The sequence below is a fragment of the Salmo salar genome, chromosome ssa15 (genome assembly GCF_905237065.1).
Source record: "Salmo salar chromosome ssa15, Ssal_v3.1, whole genome shotgun sequence".
NCBI lineage: Eukaryota > Metazoa > Chordata > Actinopteri > Salmoniformes > Salmonidae > Salmo > Salmo salar.
Genome location: NC_059456.1, coordinates 89357853 through 89385386, shown reverse-complemented (window position 1 = coordinate 89385386; position 27534 = coordinate 89357853). Strand labels below are relative to the sequence as shown.

General features: G+C 44.0%; 1 protein-coding gene across 2 annotated transcripts in view; it reads right to left on the bottom strand.

Annotated features, from left to right (window-relative positions):
- LOC106572568 (plexin-A2) overlaps positions 1-27534 on the bottom strand; it is a 435095-nt gene that overhangs the window by 6279 nt on the left and 401282 nt on the right. For both annotated transcript variants that reach the window (XM_014146868.2, XM_045696253.1), the window contains exons 27-31: positions 20019-20118; positions 6177-6367; positions 5737-5906; positions 5095-5307; positions 2876-3026 (exon numbers count right to left, since the gene is read on the bottom strand). In XM_014146868.2, coding sequence (XP_014002343.2) covers positions 2876-3026; positions 5095-5307; positions 5737-5906; positions 6177-6367; positions 20019-20118 — 825 coding nt within the window. The remainder of the gene's footprint in view (positions 1-2875; positions 3027-5094; positions 5308-5736; positions 5907-6176; positions 6368-20018; positions 20119-27534) is intronic.

The following is a 27534-nucleotide window of genomic DNA, read 5'->3' as shown; positions in this document are numbered from 1 at the left end:
ATGAACCGATCCTGTGCAGGTGTTACATATGGTCTTAAACTGCTATGATGATCAGTTGTCCGTCCTGTCTCCCTGTAGCACTGTCTTAGGCATCTCACAGTACGGACATTGCAATTTATTGCCTTGGCCACATCTGCAATCCTCATGCCTCCTTGCAGCATGCCTAAGGAACGTTCACGCAGATGAGCAGGGACCCTGGGCATCTTTTTTTTGGTGTTTTTCAGAGTCAGTAGAAAGGCCTCCTTTAGTGTCCTAAGTTTTCATAACTCTGACCTTAATTGTCTACCGTCTGTAAGCTGTTAGAGTTTTAACGACCGTTCCAAAGGTGCATGTTCATTAATTGTTTAACAAGCATGGGAAATAGTGTTTAAAACCTTTACAATGAAGATCTGTGAAGTTATTTGGATTTTTACGAATTATATTTGAAAGACAGGGTCCTGAAAAGGGGACATTTCATTTTTTTGCTGAGTTTATGACTCTGGTCTTTGCCAGTCAGCACGCAAAAGGTCCAGACTTCACTGTCTGTTGGATGGGTGGGATCATGTGTGCTTTTTATTTAATGAATATAACATTGTCTCTGTTGGAGATGGTAACACAAAACCGAGGAATCCAACTTGTATAATGCCCTTTCTCGGTTTCATCTTATGTTTTTCTCTCTCCGTAAACGTGGCATTTGTCAAGTCTTGTTCAAAGGGGAATCCGACAGGGTCTCCTCTCTGCTGTCTGCAGTGTCACACAGTCACGTCATGCTGTATGTATATCAGCGTGGCATCGCGGTGGCTGGGGGGGCTTTTTCATGTGCTTGTATCAAACAGGAGAAATAATACCCAATAAGATCACAGGTGTGGGCCACATGCCACACAGTGACATCGATCAAAGGTATGGATCAATGCTAATGCAACAAATCTCTCCTTTTTCTATATGACAGAAATGTATTCTATGTGAACAGTGGTTCATTGAACAAGAATAAGGGCTGAAAAAGCTTGATATGCCTCCCAGGAATAAACAGTGTTGCCATAACTAAGCATTGTAGGCATTGTGCTAAACACACTGTGGGGACATTAACGAAGACTAGTTTCTCTTAGGGTCTGTTGGCAGTCTGTACATAGCTCCAGCAATCTGTCCCATAGTAGACTCCCTGACTGTTGTCTCACTCTCATCTGCCTAAGTGCTCTTCGAGGCAAGCAGAGCAGAGCCCAGCGGAGCCTCTCCTCCTCCTCATACCACTCTGTTATTAATCTGCTGTGCTGTATGCAGGTGCAGCTCCCTCCCTCTGTCTACCATCTCCCTAATCCATTTAGTATTGCTCTAGCCCGTTCATAGAGGGGCCGCACAAGGAGTCAGGCAAGGAACAAACAACCCCGACAGCTACAGATAAGGGCATAAGCACTCAGGAGACAGGGAAAGGAGACACAGAGAGAGGGGATAAGTGTGTGTGTGTGTGTGTGTGTGTGTGTGTGTGTGTGTGTGTGTGTGTGTGTGTGTGTGTGTGTGTGTGTGTGTGTGTGTGTGTGTGTGTGTGTGTGTGTGTGTGTGTGTGTGTGTGTGAGAAAGAAAGTTAGAGTGGGGAAGGAGCATGAGGTAAAAGAAGAGACAAAGCGAGAAGAAAGTGCAGGATAGAGAGTGGCAATAAAAGAGGTGGTCTATGAGAGGTTAAAATAGAGAGTTAAAGAGGTGGTCTATGAGAGGTTTAAAGAGAGAGCGCTAAAGAGGTGGTCTATGAGAGGTTTAAAGAGAGAGAGTTAAAGAGGTGGTCTATGAGAGGTTTAAAGAGAGAGAGTTAAAGAGGTGGTCTATGAGAGGTTTAAAGAGAGAGAGTTAAAGAGGTGGTCTATGAGAGGTTTAAAGAGAGAGAGTTAAAGAGGTGGTCTATGAGAGGTTTAAAGAGAGAGAGTTAAAGTGAGCCCTAGTTCTAGCTACAGCAGCTTCAAGCTCTTAGGGCAGGAAGGAAAGAGGAGATAGAAGAGAAAGATACAGAGAGAGTGGAAGAGAGAGAGATAAAAATAAAAGAAAGTGAAAGAGAAGAGAGAGTGGGCTCCTAATTCTTGTGAATGTGGTCTAATATAAAGGTCAGACTAATGGCTCCCAGAGGAGCTGCTGACATTAAAGCCAGAACGTCTCCATTACAGAAACCTTTCTCTTTCTCTCTCCTCTTTCTCCCCCTCTCTCTCCTTCTCTCTCTCCCCTCTGTCTTTCTGTCTTCTCTCTCCTTCTCTTTCTCCACATTGTTTCGCCTCTCTCCGTCTCTTCTTTGTCGCACTTTTCCATCCTTCTCTCTTTCTCTCTCTCTCCTCCTCCCCTAATCATTCTCTCTCTCTCTCCTCCTCAATCTTTCTCTTTCTCTCTCTCTCCTCCCTTTCTTTTTCACTTTGCCCTCCCTCATTCTCTGTCTGTCTCTCCATCTCTCCCCTCTCTTCCCCTCAACCCCCCTCTTCACTCTTCCTGTGATCTGAGACAAATGGTCTGTCACATCTTGATTCTGCTCCAGAGAGCCACAGAGAGAGGGAGAGAACAGGGCTGTGTTCCTTCACACCACTCAGGGGATGGGGCGGCATGCTGAGCTGCTTGTACAGTTTCTGTTCCTGTCGCTCCTCCACATATCATACACCCACAGCCAGGTCTGCTACAGCTCTCACTGGCCCGGGACATATGGCACTTAGGATGGGTTATGTGATGTGGGAAGTATGGTTATTTTTAAGAATAGCATCGGATCAGAGAAACCTGGCCTTTCTGAAAGTTCTAGACACTCTAAATGAGTTAGGAATGACCTTTAACTAGCCTTGAGTGAAGAGGAGGGTTAATAGGATTGTAGCCTAGCCTATTAGAATGGCCATCACTGCAGTGTGTGTGTCTATATGTGCGTGTCAGGACTCACCTCCTCACTGTATTTGGAGACGTAGGAGTAGATCTCGTTGAGAGCACTGAGCATGTTAAACTCTGTGGAGTGGAGCCTGGCCTGCTCTGCCAGGTATGCATTCATGTCCTGGTCACTGATGGCTGGCAGACGGTGAATGTCGGCGTAGTACCTGGAGGCACACACAGGGGGCGACACTCACTATCAACATGCACATATTCTATACCACAATGCTTTCCTGGAAAGTTGAGCCTCATTTTCTACATATTAGTCACATTTTACTAGTACATATATAATACTTAATATAATGCAAGTGTATCCAGGACCAAAACAGTTTGTGTGAGCGGTAATAAAACAAGGATATAGAATTGTATGTGGGCAATTCCACGGTAACAGAATCGTGCTCAGACTTAAAATGTATGCCAAACAAAAACCTTTTATTTCAAAGTTCAACAAATACAAAACTCTATGCACAAGGACTAATTTTAACAATTTAGACTTTTACAAAAACACATTTACTGTAAGAACTGTGCAGGTGCAAAGTTTAGTAACAGAAACAAAATCTCCTTCAGCTTTCTGCGTCCACGTTTTCGAAAAACTCTGTTAAATATCTGCTCCGAATAATGATTCACGATGTCTGCAGAAAGAATGGGGTGTCATCTATGACATGACTCGCTGACTTTGAAAACATCTATTTTGGTTATTGAAGTGGATTTACACTCGGTAACATAATTGTGGTAAAGGAATTTCAACTTGATCTGATCTGTACACAGAAATGTATAATTATGGATTTTATTCATGGTGATGTATCCTAAATACTGTAGGTACACAAAGGTATGGATAGATATGTAATATCCTCCTTTGCATATTTGGGTATTATTCTACACACTTGCTATTATTTTAATGAGCTCTGCCCCCAAACAAGACCCCACTCTCCCCCTACTCGGATGGTATTGCGCCGTCCCAACCTTCGCTCTCTCTCTCCCGCTACTCTCTCCTCTTCCATCCTATCATCTCTTCCCTCTGCTCAAACCTTCTCCAACCTATCTCCTGATTCTGCCTCCTCAACCCTCCTCTCCTCCCTCTCTGCATCCTTTGATTTCCTCTGTCCCCTATCCTCCAGGCCGGCTCGGTCCTCCCCTCCTGCTCCGTGGCTCGACGACTCACTGCGAGCTCACAGAACAGGGCTCCGGGCAGCCGAGCGGGAAATGGAGGAAAACTCGCCTCCCTGCGGACCTGGCATCCTTTCACTCCCTCCTCTCTACATTTTCCTCTTCTGTCTCTGCTGCTAAAGCCACTTTCTACCACTCTAAACTCCAAGCATCTGCCTCTAACCCTAGGAAGCTCTTTGCTACCTTCTCCTCCCTCCTGAATCCTCCTCCCCCTCCCCCCCCTCCTCCCTCTCTGCGGATGACTTCGTCAACCATTTTGAAAAGAAGGTTGACGACATCCGATCCTCGTTTGCTAAGTCAAACGACACTGCTGGTCCTGCTCACACTGCCCTACCCTGTGCTTTGACCTCTTTCTCCCCTCTCTCTCCAGATGAAATCTCGCGTCTTGTGACGGCCGGCCGCCCAACAACCTGCCCACTTGACCCTATCCCCTCCTCTCTTCTCCAGACCATTTCCGGAGACCTTCTCCCCTACCTCACCTCGCTCATCAACGCATCCTTGACCGCTGGCTACGTCCCTTCCGTCTTCAAGAGAGCGAGAGTTGCACCCCTTCTGAAAAAACCTACACTCGATCCCTCCGATGTCAACAACTACAGGCCAGTATCCCTTCTTTCCTTTCTCTCCAAAACTCTTGAACGCGCCGTGCTTGGCCAGCTCTCTTGCTATCTCTCTCAGAATGACCTTCTTGATCCTAATCAGTCAGGTTTCAAGACTGGGCATTCAACTGAGACTGCTCTTCTCTGTGTCACGGAGGCTCTCCGCACTGCTAAAGCTAACTCTCTCTCCTCTGCTCTCATCCTTCTAGACCTATCTGCTGCCTTTGATACCGTGAATGTATTTCTAACACGTTTTAAAACTTTTTCTGGTAGATGTTTTCTAAGACCCCTTTTCCGTCAGTCTGACCAGAAATCAAAGCCTTTGCTAATTCCACATTTTTAGGATGGAAAACAAAGACTTTCAGCTTTCATTTGACACCCAATTGAATATGCTCCTATAAACTCCACATGCTGGTGCTCATGGGTTATTTTACATGGAAATGACCATGTGTATATTGTGTCTCACTCTTACCTTTCTACCCAGCTCTTGTAGTTGGGGATGTCTTTAGCGTACAGCAGCTTGTTGGAGGGCGAGTCCTTGCCCAGGCGGTGCTCTGAGGTGGAGCAGGAGTCCATGAAGGTCTGGGCCACCACAGACAGACAGGCATCCGTGATGCTGCTCTTGTGGATGTCAAACACAAACTGGGGGTTCTTGATCACGTTCACCCAGAACCGCAGTGGAAGACTGAGAGAGAGAGGGAGGTAAAGAAAGGGAGAGAGAGAGAGAGAGAGAGAGAGAGGGAGGTAAAGAGGGGGAGAGAGGGAGAGAGAGGGCAAAGAAATGGGTCAGTCAGAATCCACTCTCAGTATTTTTCTTCACTCTCTGGGTTACCAAAGCCCTCAGTCAGAGTCAGAATCCACTAACTATCAGTACTTTATTTCTCTCCTCTTTCTGGGTCACTAAAGTGAGGAACTTAAGGCTCATAACGCCAGGCAGAAATCAGTATTGCTATATTTGAAAATGTTTCTAACTGATGACTCAGTGTATCATCCTCTGATAAAGTTTAGTCATGACTCTTTTGTAGAACTAAGAGATACACATTGCATCCTATATTATACATCCTATTATAGACCCATCCTATAATCTCTATTCTACATCATTCCGTTTTCTCACCAGTTGCTCTTCCATGTGTGGCGGACATCTTGGTCGTGGATGCCGTGTTTGTCCGCCTGCTCGTCCAGGAAGTCAAACATGTATTTGATGGCGAGGGGCAGGGCGCTACCCCGGTGGACGGTACTGAACAACGTCTCAAACAGGTCGTCCACAAACTTCTGCAGGGTACCCTGGGTAAAAACAATGAACACACTAGTTCAGACTTACATAAACTCACTCAACAACAACTGATTTCCTCAAAGAATAGGAGAGAACCTACGGAGACAAAAGTCTGTCAATAGCCATGGGATACACAACATACAACCGTATCCCCAGCCACTTTGTAAAATGTATGTAAACATAACCACAGGAACTGAAAGTTAACTACTGTAGTAGAATTGAAATATGGAGAGACAATGCAGTGTGTTGGTATATAAAGAAGTATGTAAGCTGGGGGTTACCTTTGTGGCCAGCAGCCTGGTCAGGTATATCTCAGAGACCATCTTGCTGCCTCGGTCTCCCTCCTTCTGGTCTCCATGTTCGTGGTTCTTGACCAGGTGCCACACCTTGACCCCACTCTCCAGGTCAGGGGTTATCATAGGGGCACGGGAACGGAGACTGTCTGGACTACCTGTGTACCGAAAGGATGAGTCTAGAGTGGGAAAGAGAGAGGGAGAGAGAGAAATTAGACACTTGTAAATGAGCCACTGTGTTCCTAGTTCTGTGCTCTTTTCCCTTGTCCTGTTCAGTTTGGAAATAAACACTAACACACACACACACACACACACACACACACACACACACACACACACACACACACACACACACACACACACACACACACACACACACACACACCTCCTCTCTAATTTGCCTGCAGGTCTATGTCTGTCTGCCGGCCATCTATGTTTTTATTTTTACTTAAATAAATAAATAAAAATAATTGAAAAAATAAAAAAATTGGGGGGGTAGATCAGCTTAATATTGCAGAAAGAATATTGCTTCCATCAATGTAATTGTCTGCATCATTTCCAATCCAATATATATATATCCATACACGCATGCATGCATATACACATATATACATACACATACCTATATAGACATACATACTTTTTAAAGAATATACCTTTATTATTATTCCCCGCAAACCCTACCACCAACCCTACCACCGAGCCCCCAATTGGAGTAAACTAATAAACACTTCAGCTTTTACCTTCAATTTATTCATCTTATACACATTTTATAGACACAATCTATTTTACAATAGTTATTTTTTGTGTTTTTTTGTCCTTCCTCTATTTCTGATGTCCATCCAGTTTGATTTCTATTTGTAACTGAGCTATTTCACAAAAAAATAAAGGGAACACTAAAATAACACATCCTAGATCTGAATGAATGAAATAATCTTATTAATATTATCTTATTTTTTCTTTACATAGTTGAATGTGCTGACAACAAAATCACACAAAAATAATCAATGGAAATCCAATTTATCAACCCATGGAGGTCTGGATTTGGAGACACACTCAAAATTAAAGTGGAAAACCACACTACACTACAGGCTGATCCAACTTTGATGTAATGTCCTTAAAACAAGTCAAAATGAGGCTCAGTAGTGTGTGTGGCCTCCACGTGCCTGTATGACCTCCCTACAACGCCTGGGCATGCTCCTGATGAGGTGGCAGATGGTCTCCTGAGGGATCTCCTCCCAGACCTGGACTAAAGCATTTGCCAACTCCTGGACAGTCTGTGGGGCAACGTGGCGTTTGTGGATGGAGCGAGACATGATGTCCCAGATGTGCTCAATTGGATTCAGGTCTGGGGAAGGGGTGGGCCAGTCCATAGCATCAATGCCTTCCTCTTGCAGGAACTGCTGACACACTCCAGCCACATAAGGTCTAGCATTGTCTTGCATTAGGAGGAACCCAGGGACAACCGCACCAGCATATGGTCTCACAAGGGGTCTGAGGATCTCATCTCGGTACTTAATGGCAGTCAGGCTACCTCTGGCGAGCACATGGAGGGCTGTGCGGCCCCCCAAAGAAATGCCACCCCACACCATGACTGACCCACCGCCAAACCGGTCATGCTGGAGGATGTTGCAGGCAGCAGAACGTTCTCCACGGCGTCTCCAGACTCTGTCACGTCTGTCACATGTGCTCAGTGTGAACCTGCTTCATCTGTGAAGAGCACAGGGCGCCAGTGGTGAATTGGCCAATCTTGGTGTTCTCTGGCAAATGCCAAACGTCCTGCACGGTGTTGGGCTGTAAGCACAACCCCCACCTGTGGACGTCGGGCCCTCATACCACCCTCATGGAGTCTGTTTCTGACCATTTGAGCAGACACATGCACATTTGTGGCCTGCTGGAGGTCATTTTGCAGGGCTCTGGCAGTGCTCCTCCTGCTGCTCATTGCACAAAGGCGGAGGTAGCGCTACTGCTGCTAGGTTGTTGCCCTCCTACGGCCTCCTGCACGTCTCCTGATGTACTGGCCTGTCTCCTGGTAGCGCCTCCATGCTCTGGACACTACGCTGACAGACACAGCAAACCTTCTTGCCACAGCTCGCATTGATGTGCCATCCTGGATGAGCTGCACTACCTGAGCCACTTGTGTGGGTTGTAGACTCATGCTACCACTAGAGTGAAAGCACCGCCAGCATTCAAAAGTGACCAAAACATTAGCCAGGAAGCATAGGAACTGAGAAGTGGTCTGTGGTCCCCACCTGCAGAACCACTCCTTTATTGGGGGTGTCTTGCTAATTGCCTATAATTTCCACCTGTTGTCTATTCCATTTGCACAACAGCATGTGAAATGTATTGTCAATCAGTGTTGCTTCCTAAGTGGACAGTTTGATTTCACAGAAGTGTGATTGACTTGGAGTTACATTGTGTTGTTTAAGTGTTCCCTTTATTTTTTTGAGCAGTGTACATTTTACAGACCCTGAATGTATTACATTGTTTATCTTGTTATTAGTCCCACCCTTCAGCTCCATTCAACCTCTCCCATCTATCTCTCAACATCATCCATTTCGGATTTCTATTTGCCATATATTTTTCAACTGTGCTGTGATGCTTCACAAAACAATTGAACCTTTCTATTCTCATAGCTTCTACAGATTGTAAATTAAAACATTTTTTTTTTGCTAAAATAATTATTATATTATTGATTGATTGACTATGGCTTTTCAAATCACCCAGTATTGCTTTCTGCAGCGTTAGTTCTAGGCAAATGTTGCAATTCTTCAGCCATTCCTGGACCTGTGACCAAAAACGAGCTACATATGGACAATACCAAAATAAATGATCTAATGACTCTGCCTCCGCACAGCAGAATCTGCAGAGCTGGGAAGATTGTATCCCCCATATATAACATTCTATTAGTTGCAAGAATTTTGTATAGTAATTTAAATTGAAAAATTCGAAGTTTTGAATCCGGCGTTGTTTTGCGTATCAATTCATAAACCATGTGCCATGGAATGGGTACATCGAAAATCTCTTCCCAACTATTTTGCAATTTATATGGCACTGTTGTCAGTTTTTTGGTCCTTAAATGAAATTGGTATATGTTTTTATTTATCACACTTTTCTTTAACCATTTATGTTCTTTAATACAGGGCCGACATACAAGTTCCTTACTTTTTTCCCCTTCTACTTGCCTCTTCCATTTTTGTGGTAATGCTGCAATTAATTGGTTGTAATTTTGGGTAGAGCAGACATTTCCATATGTCTGTGTTAGCTGCATGTGTGACATCACTCCACCAGTCCTTTTTATAATATCATTCACTAAAATTATACCTTTTTTTTTTCTCGAAAAGTACAGTTTTACTATATTATATTATAATACTATATTTGAATTTAACCACAATATTTGTTGTATTATTTGTTCTGTCTTTTCAGGTGGATTAAAGTGAAATTGCAACCAACTTTCTAAGGCTTGTTTAAAAAATAAAGATATTTTGGAGATTATTTCCTTTTCAAACAACCGAAAGTGGGCAGGTGTAATCTGAATAAAGGGAAAAAGGCCCTTCTTGAACATAGGATGAGACATTCGTACCAATTTACTAGAAAACCAGTTTGGATTTAAGTATAACTTTGGTATGACTGATGCATTAGTGAGAGGTCTAATGCTTTAATATTTACATTACATTTACATTTTAGTCATTTAGCAGACGCTCTTATCCAGAGCGACTTACAGTAGTGAATGCATACATTTCATGCATTTTTTTTGTACTGGCCCCCCGTGGGAATCGAACCCACAACCCTGGCGTTGCAAACACCATGCTCTACCAACTGAGCCACAGGGAAGGCCGAGTTTCCTTCATTAAACAGTCCAAAATCACATTTCTGCCCTCTGAATTCATATTCGTTATATAAATAGGCCCTTTTAATTTTATCTGGCTTGCCGTTCCAAATAAGATTGAATATTTTTTGTTCATATAATTTAAAAAGCAGGTCACTAGGTGTAGGCAAAACCATAAGCAAATAGGTAAACTGTGATATGACTAAAGAGTTAATCAGGGTGATTTTTCCACCAATCGACAGGTATTTTCCTTTCCATGGTAGCAAGATCTTATCTATTTTTGCTAACTTTCTATAAAAATATATTGGAGTGAGAATTTTTTTCTTTTGGGATTTGTATACCGAGTATGTCCACATCTCCGTCAGTCCATTTAATTGGTAAACTACATGGTAATGTAAAATTTGCATTTTTTTGTGATCCAATACCTAACACTTATCATAATTTGGTTTTAATCCAGAGAGGATAGCAAAAGTATCTAGATCCTCTATGAGGCAGTTGTCATGACGTTGACCTCTTTGGACACTGCGAGCACCATCCCCCGACCTCTATACTTCTGACACCAGGCACTGTAAGAGCGGTCGTAAATTCCTACGAGGAGACCCTCTCCTCATGGCCCCAGTATAGAGAGAACAAAGGAGTTCTTCCATCTCACAGAACTGGAGAACCGAACGACATTTATGTTCTGGAGAATGTATAAAAGATTGGTGAAGAATCCAGCTACGAACTGGTCCGTTTGGTACAATTTTGTGAAACTCATGAGACAATACCGCCACATTACCATAATCATGATTATACAATAGCCTCAGCTATGAGACTTACATCTAAATGGTTGTATAAAATTAATTAATAAGGATGGAACTGTTTGTGAAATTGTGTAATGTGATTTTGGACTGTTTAATGAAGGAAACTCCAATTCTCTTTGGAGTCTTAACTAAATCAGAGGACCACCCATGAGCACAGTTATGGTCTGACGTCATGGGACAGGCCCTTTTCTGCTCTTCCGAATAAAACCCCCCACCTAGGTTTTCTATCCCCAGCCCGAGCTTACCTCAATTACGAGATGGCTAAAGGTTGGAGACCATGCATTTCTCTTGATGAACTTTTAACCATACCACGTGGTTAAACTCTTAGACTATCGATACCGACAGAATAAGAACAAGTCTTTGATATTCTCACGTCACCCCGCTCCTCCGCTCTCTCCACTGGCTTCCAGTTGAAGCTCGCATCCGCTACAAGACCATGGTGATTGCCTACGGAGCTGTGAAGGGAACGGCACCTCCATACCTTCAGGCTCTGATCAGGCCCTACACCCAAACAAGGGCACTGCGTTCATCCACCTCTGGCCTGCTGGCCCCCCTACCTCTGAGGAAGCACAGTTCCCGCTCAGCCCAGTCAAAACTGTTCGCTGCTCTGGCACCCCAATGGTGGAACAAGCTCCCTCACGACGCCAGGACAGCGGAGTCAATCACCACCTTCCGGAGACACCTGAAACTCCACCTCTTTAAGGAATACCTAGGATAGGATAAAGTAATCCTTCTAACCCCCCCCCTTAAAAGATTTAGATGCACTATTGTAAAGTGGTTGTTCCACTGGATATCATAAGGTGAATGCACCAATTTGTAAGTCGCTCTGGATAAGAGCGTCTGCTAAATGACTTAAATGTAAATGTAATATTAATTACTAGTCTGCAGCTAGGAATTCGGTATCATTGAACGCAAAGACCGACAACCGCCGAAACAGCTATTCTATTACGACATGAATGAATGTCACTCTGAACTACCCATTCTAACCACGTCAGAGAGAGCGAGAGAGGGCGGACAGACTCTCCAACAGAAACAAACTTTTCAACAGAGATCCCGACAACACACTGAGCATAAATATATATATTGATTGCAATTGTTCCCGAATGAGTGAGCGTTCATGTGCAAAGGATTAGTATTTCAATTGTTATAATATTCAACTCTGTAGTGTCTCCTCAGTTGACCCCCCCACTCCCCTTTTGTCTAACAAGCCGCCATGCCGGTTTAGCCCACTAGGACACATTCTCCTATCATTTCCTTGTAAACATATCTACTGTTTGTCATGCATTTCTGTGAATTACCTAGTTAGTAAATAAATTATTTTAAGACAATTGATGTATGAATGACTCATAGTGAAGACTGGGTTCGTGCAGATAACCAACAATTTACTACATTTGGAATGAGACTGGTGTGAGGTAAATAAGAATTCATTAATTCGAAGACTAATTGATCAGATATTAAAATATCTGAAAGTTATATTAGGAAAATTATAACTTTGTAATCTGAATATTTTCCTTGGTGCCCCGACTTCCTAGTTAATTACAGTTACATGATTAATCAGGTTAATTGCGTAATAATAATTACAGAGAGTTATTTGATAAATATGTCTTCAGTTTTAATGATGCCAAAGACACGACACCGTGGAGAGACTCTAATTGTGGTTTTAAAAGAAAACATGAATCATCGGCGTACAATGACACCTTAGTTTTTAAGCCACGGATTTCTAATCCCTTAATATTATTGTTTGATCTAATCTTAACAGCTAACATTTCGATGGCAATAATAAATAAATATGCCGATAGTGGAGAACCTTGTTTTACTCCTCTAGATAGTTTAAAACTTTCTGAGATGTAGCCATTATTTACTATTTTACACCTAGGGTTACTATACATAACTTGAACCCATTTTTATAAGAGATTCCCCAAAATTGAAATATTCTAGGCATTTATATATAAACTCCAGTTGTACTTTATCAAAAGCCTTTTCAAAATCAGCTATGAAAACCAGGCCTGGTGTCCCCAATATTTCATAGTATTCTATTGTTTCTAGTACTTGTCTTATATTATCTCAAATGTATCGTCCATGTAAAAAACCTGTCTGATTAGGATGAATAATATCTGACAATACTTTTTTAATTCTATGCACCAAGCATTTTGCTAGGATTTTTGCATCACAACACTGAAGTGTAAGAGGTCTCCAATTTTTTAAATGGACTGGATCTTTATATATACCATTTGGGTCCTGTTTCAGTAATAATGATATCAGACCTTCTTGTTGCATGTCTGATCATCTACCATTTATATAGGAGTGGTTAAAACATGCTACTAATGGTCCTTTGAGTATATCAAAAAAAGTTTTGTATACTTCCACTGGTATGCCATCCAGCCCTGGGGTTTTCCCATCCTTAAAGGTTCCAATTGCATCAAGCAGTTCCTCCTCTGTAATTTGGCCTTCACATGAGTCTTTCTGTACAGATGTTAATTTTACATTATTATTAGGGAAAAAATCCATACAATTAGTTTCAGTTAGTGGAGATTGAGGAGGCTGAAACGAAAACATATTCTTAAAGGACTTTACTTCCTCTTTCAAAATATAATTTGGTGAATCATGCGTGACTCCATCATTTGTAACAAGTTTTAATAAAACATTTTGGGGTAGCATTTCTATATTGAAGATTGAAAAAGAATTTGGTGCATTTTTCCCCATATTCCATCCAGTTCGCTTTATTTTTATAATATATTACACTGGATCTTTCTTGAATAAGTTCCTCCATTTCTTTTTGTTATTCCTCTAACTTATTCTGTGCCTCTATGGTACCATTTTTATTGCTATCTAACTGTACTGTTAGTCCTTCAGTTTCCTTTGTTAATATGGACTCTTTTGATCTAAATTGCTTTTGTTTTATAGATGAGTACTGAATTGCATGGCATCTAAAGGCACACTTAAAAGTGTCCCATACAATAAGGGGATCTGCTGTACCTATGTTATGTCTGAAAAAGTCAGTTATAAATTCTTCTGTCCTAGTTCTAAACAATTTATCATCTAGTAGACTGTGATTAAATTTCCAATATCCTCGCCCACGTGGAAATTCTGTAAGAGTAATATATATGCCAATTACGTGATGATCCGACCGCATTCTGTCCCCTATCAACACTTTAACTTTTCGTGCCAGAGAGAATGGCATAAGAAAGTAGTTAAGACGACTAGCTTGATTATGCCTCCGCCATGTATATCTCACTAGGTCAGGGTATTTAAGTCTCCATATATCCACTAATTCCAATATGTCCATGACATTCATGATTTCCTTAAGTGCCTGAGGGTGATAGTTTGTAGTGTGATTTCCTTTCCGGTCCAGAGAGGTATTTAAGACCGTATTAAAATCTCCCACCATAATAATAGAGTCTCGTGTTGCTTGTAGAGTTGATACATTCTTATATATATTTTCAAAGAAGCTTGGATCATCATTATTCGGACCGTTAATAAGTCATATCTGTTTATTGTCCAATAACATATTTAAAATAATCCATCTACCTTGATAATCTGTTTGGACAATTTGCACATTTGGATCAAAATTACTGTTAATTAAAACCATCACCCCTTTTGAATTTCTTTGCCCATGGGAGAAATATATTTTGCCCCCCCAGTTCTTTTCCCACAAAACTTCATCTAAAATTGTTGAATGGGTTTCCTGTAAACAATAGATATTATATTCCTTCTCTTTTAGCCAGGTAAATACTGATCGTCTTTTCTTATTATCTGCTAGGCCATTATAATTGTAACTGGCTATACTTATTTCACCACTTACCATAATGAGACACAACTTTAAATTCTATTTATGAAAATATATGTTTGTAAACGTACCATTAAAAAGTAACATGATGATTGAGTGTCTATACAGCTGTTCAATGATATTTGCATTGCTACTAAGTAAACCTCCAATTGGTCCCTACTATTCCACCCGCTAAAAGCCTTCCTCATCCCTAGTTGGGTTGTCATCCCAATGCCCAGCAGACCACCCCCGATCCCCCGTATCCCATAGCCCTGAACAGACTGGGATCCATCCTTCCAAAAGAGCACACAGTGCCATTTACCGAATTGAAGTAAATCAATTGCCAAATGCATTTCCATCGCCCTCACCTCGATTTGTATTATATATAGCTGTGGATCATCCTCTATTGTCCCTAACATCTTTTACTCCTTCGCAACAGTTGTGGGATACACACATACACCCACACACACTCAACCCTTTCCCCCACACAACCATAAGCTCACATTCTCAACAGTTGCACCATCCCAGAGCCCAACTCAAGAAAGGTCTTGATTTACAAATGCATTTACAGTTGCAGCTGTATGACAAGGCCTGCAAGACTGTGCAAAAAAATGGGCAGAAATTGAGCGATTTTATTAACCATTGTCACATCCTAGATGATGGAGGTCAAATGTACACCTTTTCCCTGAAACACCCACAATACGGTCACCCGAATTGACCATATTCCCAAGCATCTCCATGCAGTCAGACTTTTGATTTTGTGCCACCAGGGTCACAATAATATACCCCCTCTCTGAATGTCCAAGTGTGACCCCCTCCCCATGTGTTACTGCAGCTAGTATTGCCAGCACTGCCACTGCCTGGGTGGGGGCACCCCACCGGAATCCCCACCGGCTAGGTACAAGGTCATCAAGGTTCTCATTAGCAGCTTTGAGAATTTCCTGGTGTAGTATGCTCTCCCTTTAGGGGGCTTTGGCTTTGCAGGACCAACCCTGCCAAGTAGGCTCAGAACCACTACAGGACCAACCCTGCCAAGCAGGCTCAGAACCACTACAGGACCAACCCTGCCAAGCAGGCTCAGAATCTTGAGGGGGCAGTGCTGCTCTTGGTCTCTGACCGCATTTATCTGCATAGAGACCGCTTACAGCAGGCACATACAGCTTACAGCAGGCACATACAGCTTACAGCAGGCACATACAGCTTACAGCAGGCACATACAGCTTACAGCAGGCACATACAGCTTACAGCAGGCACATAAAGCTTACAGCAGGCACATACAGCTTACAGCAGGCACATACAGCTTACAGCAGGCACATAAAGCTTACAGCAGGCACATACAGCTTACAGCAGGCACATACAGCTTACAGCAGGCACATAAAGCTTACAGCAGGCACATACAGCTTACAGCAGGCACATACAGCTTACAGCAGGCACATACAGCTTACAGCAGGCACATACAGCTTACAGCAGGCACATACAGCTTACAGCAGGCACATAAAGCTTACAGCAGGCACATACAGCTTACAGCAGGCACATACAGCTTACAGCAGGCACATACAGCTTACAGCAGGCACATACAGCTTACAGCAGGCACATACAGCTTACAGCAGGCACATACAGCTTACAGCCGGCACATACAGCTTACAGCCGGCACATACAGCTTACAGCAGGCACATACAGCTTACAGCCGGCACATACAGCTTACAGCAGGCACATACAGCTTACAGCAGGCACATACAGCTTACAGCCGGCACATACAGCTTACAGCCGGCCATCGATGTTGATACGTGTCTGTTGGGCCTCTGGAGTGCAGCTCCCTTTCACTAGACTAGATGGATCCTAATAAAATACCAAAGATGAAAGGAGCCATGCACCTCATTAATATTTCATTAAGTCCAGAGAGTGGAGGGGCAGCTGTCAGCCCAGCTCCCTCCTCTCTTTCCTTCATATCATCTCTCTCTCCCCATCTCTCTCTCTCTCTCTCTCTCTCTCTCTCTCTGTCTCTCTCTCCCTGTTTCTCTCTCTCTGTCTCTCTCTCCCCATCTGTCTGTCTCGTATCATATCACTCTCTCTCTCCCCCATCTGTCTTTCTCCCCATCTCTCTCGGTCTGTCTCTCTCTTATCATATCACTCTCTCTCCCCATTTCTCTCTCTCTCTCTCCCCTATCGCTCTCTCCCTCTCTCTCCCCCATCGCTCTCTCCCTCTCTCTCCCCCATCGCTCTCTCCCTCTCTCTCCCCCATCGCTCTCTCCCCCATCTCTCTCTCTGTCTCTCTCTTATCATATTACTCTTTCTCACTCGCATATTATCTCTCTCTGTCTCTCTTCCTCTCGCTCACTCTTTCATATCATCCCTCTCTCTGAATAGATCTGTGAGAGAGAGAGACAGAGAGAGAGACGTGGCTCTCCTCTTAAAATAAATCATTGTCTCTTTCCTGCTGTCGCCACACTGTAAGGGCCTCAGTCACAGTCCTAATCAATGCATCAAAAGATCTCTAATATGTAAAGCCCTCCAGCCATCCTCCCCTTGTCTGTCCTTTCTTCTCTTCTAATCTCAGATCTCCCATTCCTTTGACACTAAGGAATGGTGCTCTTCTTCCTCTCCTCCTCTCCAGTCTTCCTAATTAGCAGTTATTTCCTTCCCGGCAGTGTGTGTGTGTCTGAGTCTATGAGTGGTCTCGTGGGACTCTAGATCAGTGTCAGATCTCTCTCACCTGGCTTCTAAGGGCAGCGCAGGACAACAACGCCCCAGAGCACTACAGCGACTTTCGGCTCTAAGTGGTATGTTCTAAAGACCAGCAGTTGTCTTTAGGTTGGCCCCTGGGGACCTTTCGGTCTGGTAGGGTGCGTGTGTATGTCTCTCTCTCTCTCTGTATGACAGTGGGGTGAATTGAGGTCTCAAATCCCATCTTATGCTACTGTCAGGTGCCTACCCCTCTCTCTCCTCCTTCCTCTCCTCTCATGGAGAAGATTGCTCTTCAGCTCTGTGACCACAGTATCAGGCTTCAGGCTACCTGAGGTGGGTATGAGGGCCGCAGGTGTGTGTGTTTGTGAGGCGTCAGGGGGGGACGTGTAGGGGTTATTTGGGGCGGGGGACCGCTGGCACGGTAAATTGAGGCGAGATGCTAAGTGCTGAACGTTAAATTGATATGAATCAATCAGCTGGGTGTCAGGCACATCTGTGCCTGCTGTGCCAGGCTATGATCGATGGGGGTGGAGCCAGAGGAGGAGCGGCTGTTTTCTAAAGCAGTACAAAAACACACACACACACACACACACACACACACACACACACACACACACACACACACACACACACACACACACACACACACACACATAGACATATACACACACACACACACACACACACACACAGACACAGGGACACAGATACATAGACACACACACACACACACACACACACACACAGACACAGGGACACAGATACATAGACACACACACACACACACACACACACACTAAAAAACATCCCCTTTCACCGTCTCATTGCTATTTCATGAGTTTGGTAAAATATTCAACAAGTTCTTTGTAGTAAAACAGATTGAAGCAACCCTTGTATGGAATACTGTTGGGGATGGATTACTGTTGGGGATGGATTACTGTTGGGGATGGAATACTGTTGGGGATGGAATACTGTTGAGGATGGATTACTGTTGGGGATGGATTACTGTTGGGGATGGATTACTGTTGGGGATGGATTACTGTTGGGGATGGAATACTGTTGAGGATGGATTACTGTTGGGGATGGAATACTGTTGTGGATGGATTACTGTTGTGGATGGATTACTGTTCTGGATGGATTACTGTTGTGGATGGAATACTGTTGAGGATGGATTACTGTTGGGAATGGAATACTGTTGAGGATGGATTACTGTTGGGGATGGAATACTGTGGGGGATGGAATACTGTGGGGGATGGAATACTGTGGGGGATGGAATACTGTTGAGGATGGAATACTGTTGAGGATGGAATACTGTTGAGGGTGGAATACTGTTGAGGGTGGAATACTGTTGAGGGTGGAATACTGTTGAGGATGGAATACTGTGGAGGATGGAATACTGTGGAGGATGGAATACTGTGGAGGATGGAATACTGTGGAGGATGGAATACTGTGGAGGATGGAATACTGTGGAGGATGGAATACTGTGGAGGATGGAATACTGTGGAGGATGGAATACTGTGGAGGACGGAATACTGTGGAGGACGGAATACTGTGGAGGACGGAATACTGTGGAGGACGGAATACTGTGGAGGACGGAATACTGTGGAGGACGGAATACTGTGGAGGACGGAATACTGTGGAGGACGGAATACTGTGGAGGACGGAATACTGTGGAGGACGGTATACTGTGGAGGACGGTATACTGTTGACGATGGAATACTGTTCAAGACGGAATACTGTATAATACTGTATGCCTCACTGGCCACTGAACCAAACTTAGTTTAGATATTTAAAGTTGGTAATTTGATATACACTGTTGGTTTTGTTATTGATAAATTAGTTGAGAGAAGTGTGTGTGTGTGTGTGTGTGTGTGTGTGTGTGTGTGTGTGTGTGTGTGTGTGTGTGTGTGTGTGTGTGTGTGTGTGTGTGTGTGTGTGTGTGTGTGTGTGGAAGAGAGGGAGGGAGGAGGGATGATGTTTCTGTTTTGGCTCAGTTGGTCATGTCTCCAGGCGACTGACAACAACCTATGGGGGTTCTCATTCAATCCCAGCCCTGATAATTGTCCAACCACGCTCTGTTCTCACTTCCCATTGGTGTAAAGTATCATTCACAGTGAATAATTGGCTGTGGTTCTCTAGGTCTGGGGTTGGGCATGGGACCAGACGGGACGCCCTGTGGCTCACCGCTGTGTCTGTCACCAGTGTGTGTGTGTGTCGGACTATTATACCCTGGCTCCAGGCTCAATCTGGCATCCTCATTATTATACTTGATGGTTAAAACAAACACCTCTCTCCATGTCTCCCATCGGCCTTCTCTACTCGCCCCCTCACCCTTCATCCCTCTATCCCCTTCTGTTCCTGTTTCTCTCCATCCCTCTGCCACCCCTGCAGTTTCTGGGCTGAGGCAAACTACAGCAAACACGGTCGGGAGGAGAGAGTAAGGTAAACTATGCCTCCGCAGAAAAGCATAGACGATCCAAAAAGAGCTGGTCTTAGCTAGGATGATTTTAGTTTTGCTCACATTGTGGCTCTGGACAAAAGAGTCTGCTAAAATGTCTACAAGCTAATCTAAAATCTAATGTTTATATTGGCTTACACAGTGAACACTTTAATCTCAAACCCTTCCCCGTGTTAATCTATTATGTAACAGGTGTTTGTTTGAAATGGTCCAACAGAGGGAGGAGCGAAAGCGGTACAGTACTTATCATAGAGATGTATAATGTTCAATGTCGTTCAATGGTACTCACCATATCTGCTGATGGAGGTCCTGGAGATGCTGGCTGACGGGGGGATGTTGTAGGAAGAGGTCTGTTTGGGCACCAGCGCCACCACACAACGGTCAGACACCTTCAACAACACAACAGAGAACATTTTGATAAGATAACATGTTCAATCACCAATCTACAGGTGTACTGCTCTCAGATAACATGTTGAATGTATGCAGTACACATTGATCTGCAAGCCTGATTTGTCACCCTCTGTCTCTTTCTAAGATATACAGTGAGGGGAAAAAAGTATTTGATCCCCTGCTGATTTTGTACATTTGCCCACTGACCAAGAAATTATCAGTCTATAATTTTAATGGTAGGTTTATTCGAACAGTGAGAGACAGAATAACAACAAAAAAATCCAGAAAAACGCATGTCAAAAATGTTATAAATTGATTTGCATTTTAATGAGGGAAATAAGTATTTGACCCCCTCTCAATCAGAAAGATTTCTGGCTCCCAGGTGTCTTTTATACAGGTAACGAGCTGAGATTAGGAGCACACTTAAAGGGAGTGCTCCTAATCTCAGTTTGTTACCTGTATAAAAGACACCTGTCCACAGAAGCAATCAATCAATCAGATTCCAAACTCTCCACCATGGCCAAGACCAAAGAGCTCTCCAAGGATGTCAGGGACAAGATTGTAGACCTACACAAGGCTGGAATGGGCTACAAGACCATCGCCAAGCAGCTTGGTGAGAAGGTGACAACAGTTGGTGCGATTATTCACAAATGGAAGAAACACAAAAGAACTGTCAATCTCCCTCGGCCTGGGGCTCCATGCAAGATCTCACCTCGTGGAGTGGCAATGATCATGAGAACGGTGAGGAATCAGCCCAGAACTACACGGGAGGATCTTGTCAATGATATCAAGGCAGCTGGGACCATAGTCACCAAGAAAACAATTGGTAACACACTACGCCGTGAAGGACTGAAATCCTGCAGCGCACGCAAGGTCCCCCTGCTCAAGAAAGCACATATACATGCCCGTCTGAAGTTTGCCAATGAACATCTGAATGATTCAGAGGACAACTGGGTGAAAGTGTTGTGGTCAGATGAGACCAAAATGGAGCTCTTTGGCATCAACTCAAATCGCCGTGTTTGGAGGAGGAGGAATGCTGCCTGTGACCCCAAGAACACCATCCCCACCGTCAAACATGGAGGTGGAAACATTATGCTTTGGGGGTGTTTTTCTGCTAAGGGGACAGGACAACTTCACCGCATCAAAGGGACGATGGACGGGGCCATGTACCGTCAAATCTTGGGTGAGAACCTCCTTCCCTCAGCCAGGGCATTGAAAATGGGTCGTGGATGGGTATTCCAGCATGACAATGACCCAAAACACACGGCCAAGGCAACAAAGGAGTGGTTCAAGAAGAAGCATATTAACCTGTTGGGGCTAGGGGGCAGTATTTTCACGGCCGGATAAAAAAACGTACCCGATTTAAACTGGTTACTACTCTTGCCCAGAAACGAGAATATGCATATAATTTTAAACAGCGTTTGACATGCTTCTAAGTAAGGTAATGGAATATTTTGAATTTTTTTGTCACGAAATACGCTCGCGCGTTACCCTTCGGATAGTGACCTGAACGCACGAACAAAACGGAGGTATTTGGATATAACTATGGATTATTTGGAACCAAAACAACATTTGTTGTTGAAGTAGAAGTCCTGGGAGTGCATTCTGACGAAGAACAGCAAAGGTAATCCAATTTTTAGTTTAGTGAGCCCCAAACATGGAGGGTGTCAAATTAGCTAGCCTGTGATTGCCGAGCTATGTACTCAGAATATTGCAAAATGTGCTTTCGCCGAAAAGCTATTTTAAAATCTGACATAGCGTTTGCATAAAGGAGTTCTGTATCTATAATTCTTAAAATAATTGTTATGTATTTTTGTCATCGTTTATCATGAGTAATTTAGCAAATTCACCGGAAGTTTTCGGTGGGTATGCTAGTTCTGAACATCACATGCTAATGTAAAAAGCTGGTTTTGATATAAATATGAACTTGATTGAACAAAACATGCATGTATTGTATAACATAATGTCCTAGGAGTGTCATCTGATGAAGATCATCAAAGTTTAGTGCTGCATTTAGCTGTGGTTTTGGTTTTTGTTACATATATGCTTGCTTTGAAAATGACTGTGTGATTATTTTTGGCAGGGTACTCTCCTGACATAATGTTTTGCTTTCGCTGTAAAGCCTTTTTGAAATCGGACAATGTGGTTAGATTAACAAGAGTCTTGTCTTTAAAATGGTGTAAAATAGTCATATGTTTGAGAAATTGAAGTTACAGCATTTTTGAGATATTTGTATTTCGCGCCACGCGATTCCACTGGCTGTTGACTAGGGTGGGACGCAAACATCCCACCTAGCCCAGAGAGGTTAAGGACCTGGAGTGGCCTAGCCAGTCTACAGACCTTAATCCCATAGAAAATCTGTGGAGGGTGCTGAAGATTCGAGTTGCCAAACGTCAGCCTCAAAACCTTAATAATGACTTGGAGAAGATCTGCAAAGAGGAGTGGGACAAAATCCCTCCTGAGATGTGTGCAAACCTGGTGGCCAACTACAAGAAACGTCTGACCTCTGTGATTGCCAACAAGGGTTTTGCCACCAAGTACTAAGTCATGTTTTGCAGAGGGGTCAAATACTTATTTCCCTCATTAAAATGCAAATCATTTTATAACATTTTTGACATGCGTTTTTCTGGATTTTTGTTGTTGTTGTTCTGTCTCTCACTGTTCAAATAAACCTACCATTAAAATGATAGACTGATCATTTCTTTGTCAGTGGGCAAACGTACAAAATCAGCAGGGGATCAAATACTTTTTTCCCTCACTGTACAAACACATCCTCACATGACACATAATTTCCTCCCTCTCTACCTCTATCCCTCAGTCCCTGTACTCTGTCATGTTCTCTCCATTCAGCTTCTTTCTCTACTCTCTCTAAAGCCCTGTGGGATTTCTCTGAAGACCATCTCTGTAAGAAACGACTCAAATGCCTCCGTGATGACTGTGCTTGAGATCATCCTCATTGTTATTCCCATCACTCCCCAGCCATTAGGGAAATAAGGAAAGGAGGGATGGAAGGGGGGAGCTGGTAGAAAGACGGAGTGAGGGCTTCCCACTGGCACGTCTAGCGAACAACCGCCTCTGCCTCATTGTCCTCACAGCAGTGGTGGCGACGCTTCCACCAAGCAGCTCAGAGAGAGAAAGAGAGAGAGAGAAAGAAAGAGAGTGAGAGAGAGAGAAATAAAGCCATAATAGTGACAGGGAAAGAGAGAGAGACTAAAAGTGTGGGGATTGGAAAAAAAAGACAGAGAGTGAGACAAACGTGAGGTATGGGAGGGTGATAGGAGGAATATGGGAGGACGATGTGAGGTATGGGAGAATGATGTGAGGTATGTAGGAAGACGGGAGGATGGTGTGAGGTATGGGAGAATGATGTCAGGTACGGGAGGAGGATGTGAATTATGGGAGGGGCTGGTGAGTTATGGGGGGATAATGGGAAGTATGGGAGGATGATGGGAGGTTGATGTGAGATTAATGTGAGGTATGGGAGGATAATGTGAGGCATGGGAGGATCATGTAAGTTATGGGAGGTTAATGTGAGGTATGGGAGGTTAATGTGAGGTATGGGAGGTTAATGTGAGGTATGGGAGGATAATGTAAAGTATGGGAGATTTAATGTAAGGTATGGGAGGATAATGTGAGGTATGGGAGATTAATGTAAGGAATGGGAGGTTAATGTAAGGTATGGGAGGTTAATGTGAGGTATGGGAGGATAATGTGAGGCATGGGAGGATAACGTAAGGTATGGGAGGTTAATGTGAGGTATGGGAGGAGGATTTGAGATATGGGAGGATGATGTGAGGTATGGGAGAGGATTTGAGATATGGGAGAATGATGTGAGGTATGGGAGGATGACGTGAGGTATGGGAGGAGGATTTGAGGTATGGGAGGATGATGTGAGGTATGGGAGGATAACGTGAGGTATGGGAGGAGGATTTGAGGTATGGGAGGCTGATATGAGGTATGGGAGGATAATGTGAGGTATGGGAGGATAACGTGAGGTATGGGAGGAGGATTCGAGGTATGGGAGGCTGATATGAGGTATGGGAGTTTAATGTGAGGTATGGGAGAATAATGTGAGATATTGTAGGATGATGTGAGATATGGTAGGGTGATATAGGAGGAGGATGCGTCTGTTCTACTCCAGAAGAGAATCATTTCAACCTGGGCTCTCTGACTACCTCTCTGTCTTTTGTCTTGGAAGAGGCACTGCTGTCTCTGTGTCCAGTCTCACCAAGCCACAGCCATAAAAGTTAGTGTTCTAAACCAAGCCACTTTCATTTGCCGTTCATTTGCTGTTCATTTGCTGTACATTTCCTCTACAGTGCACTGCTAATCACAGTTGTGAAGGTGTGTTTGTGTGCACTCTTTCAAACTGAATGGACAAAGAATGTCACATAAATACACCATTGTTCCTATCTGAAGCCTTCTCTGGCATTTGCAGCCAGCCCAGTGGATGGATCTGAGTTTGAGAGAACAAGAGGGACAAACATCCAACGGTGTGAAAGCACCAAGCAGCCATAGGCTCAAAGAAAACCTCAGATTCTATTTAAAGAAAGACAAATATTTATTTTCATGTCATATAGGAGTAGAGAAATAAGCTCCTTTCCCCTGACCCCTCCTGACTTTTAGCCTCTATAATTCTTTGGCTGGGTCGCCTCTCTACTCTCTCCTCCTCTCTCCTCCCCTTCTCCTCTCCTCCCATTATTCAACTGCTAATAACGTGGCCCCACGATGCACCTATAGGGGTGTCTCTTCCCTCATCTCCTTCCCCCTCTCTCTATTCATCTCTCTTCTCCACCCCCCTCCCTGACTAATCTCTACCAGGCCATTAGTTGGGGTCACAGCCAGGGTTGGGGTAGAGGCCACAGCCAGCTCCAGCTCCAGCACAGGGCCCACTCTAATAGCCACACTGGAGAGACACTTGAAAGGACAGAGGCTTAAGGAGGATTCTTCTCAGAAATTGATGCCACACCGTCTGCCCTCTTAGAGGGAAATTAAAAATGCTCTTTGGAAACCTCTTTCCGCCGGCTCTGGATTGTGAAGACCTCACTCTTCCTCCTCTCAACCCTAATCTATCCTCTTCCCCCTCTCCATCCTAACCTTCTCCATTTTGTCTAAAGCCTCTGCTCTCTCTCACTCCTACAAGCTCTGACAGTAGTGACAACTTGGAAGGCCCCATTACCGTTTCTTCCTACACTCTCTCTTTCTGGCAGGGATTGGACATTGACTCTCTACCTCCCTCTCTCCGCCCTCCATCCTTCAGGGCTAATCCACAATGTGAGGCAGGGAGGCAGGGAGGGAGGGAGGGAGGCAGGGAGGGAGGGAGGTGAGGTGAGCATTAGAGTGGCCTGCAGGTGTGATAAGAGGCCAGTACTACACAGTGATAAGACCTCCATCAAACAGCCCCCCCACCCACCCACCTCTATCTCTCATCTCCTGATCCTCTGATTCCCAGGCCACCTGATCCCCTGGAAGCCCAGTTTAGGATGACTATCTATCACAGATTGTACCGGGCTGTAGCTTAGTCACACAAAACTACCTAACTGATAGGTCTTTAATATAGACGTAAGATTATTAAGATTAAATGGTTATTAGTATATTACATGAAACTCAAATGATCTAAACTGTGTTTTTATCAAACAAAATGGTGTCTCAGAGCATACTTCGAAAGTGACATGTTGTGTGTTGAGGGTCCAGTCCCACCGGGTCCATTTCTATTGAAAATATCACTCAACCTGCTGCAATACCAGACGCCAGTCATTAGACCCAATACCAACTGTCTTGGCTCAAAGGAATCTGTGGAGAGGAGAGGAACACACTCTTCACTATGCCTGCCAAAACGTCGATCTAGATTTCCTTTTCTGTTGGAACATATTTTAAAACTCAAAGTCTGCCTGTGGGGCGTTGTTTGTTCAGATGATAAGAAGGGATGAGCCGCCACAGAGAATCAGATTGATGGAAAGATATATAAAAAGGGTAGGAAATGATCATATATCCAACTATCTGTTGTGTCTGTCTGGGTTTGTCTAAAATATCCCCAACCGTCCCAGTGCAGGTTCTCTGTCGGGGAAGTGTGAAACTGGAGCCCCTGGTGAAGTCATGGCAGTTCCCCCACAACACAACACCAGCAGGACAACACAAGGTCAGAATGGAGGCACAGTGACAGGGCTCTAGTAATGTCTTGGCCTAGTTCAGCCAACTACACTGCAGGAGGATAGGGACAAGGCCTTTCATGGAGCCATTTCCTTCATCACATTTCTAGCTGTCCCCCTGGACAAAGCCACCCATGTAGGCACAGCAGGCGAGAGATAAAACCAAGGTAAGTAGAAAGTAAATCTGACTCAAATCAGGGAGATAAAGTGCTAAAAGTAAGAGCTGGGCTGATGAAAAGAGAGAAGAAGAGGGGGATACAGAGGGAGAGATAGGAAGAGCTGGACTGATGAAAAGAGAGAAGGAGAGGGAGGAAGAGGTTCAAGGGTAGGAGATAGAGAGTAAGAGCCGGGCTTTGACAAGGAGGAAGACTAATCAACAGAGAGATTAAAATCACCAATCAGCCAGGCTCCTATCTCATCAACCTATTATCTCCTCTCCTCTGCTCTGGCCGACAATATGTGTGTGTGTGTGTCGTGTGTGTGTGTCTAGAGATTCATTCAGTTCCCATGAGCTCAAACTAGCAAAGGTAGCTACTGAATAAAGATGCTACTGTACAGTCTCATTTGAAATGTATTTTCTGTTGTTAATTTCAGTTGCAGGAGCTGAGGGTTATTTCCATAACCAGGGTATGTACACGATCATCTCCCATGTGATAGGGCAAATAAATAGCAGGGCGTCCCTGGTTGATAGGAGTTCCATGAATTCTAATGCATCTCAGTCTGGTCCCTCTTCTATGTGTGACAATTAGCAGAGTCACAGGGGTGCAGTGTAAATCTGAATATCAAAATATTTCACACGCACAGACACACTTCTCCATCTCTCTCTATTCTCTCACTGGGGATTAATGAGTTGGGCTCTCTCTTTGTGCCAGGTGGCCACACACACACACACACACACACACACACACGCAACCTAGCTCATACAGTACACAACAAAAGAGGCTCCATTAATCCCCTTCTCTCCTCACCTCTCCTCTCCTCTCCTCTCTTCTTTTTACCTTTCTTCACCTCACCTCTCCTCACCTCTCCTCTCCTCACCTCTCCTCTCTTCACCTCTCCTCTCCTCACCTCACCTCACCATCTACTCTCTTCCCCCGTATTTTCTTGTCTCTATGCGTGTGTGTGTGTGTGTGTGTGTTGTTGTGCCCTGCAGCGTCTCCCATGGCTAATGAAGGAAACAGAGTGACACAAAGCAACAGAACAACAACAGACAGATGGAAGTTAACATATTGCACTTCCTCCATCAATGATTACAGGCTACCCCAG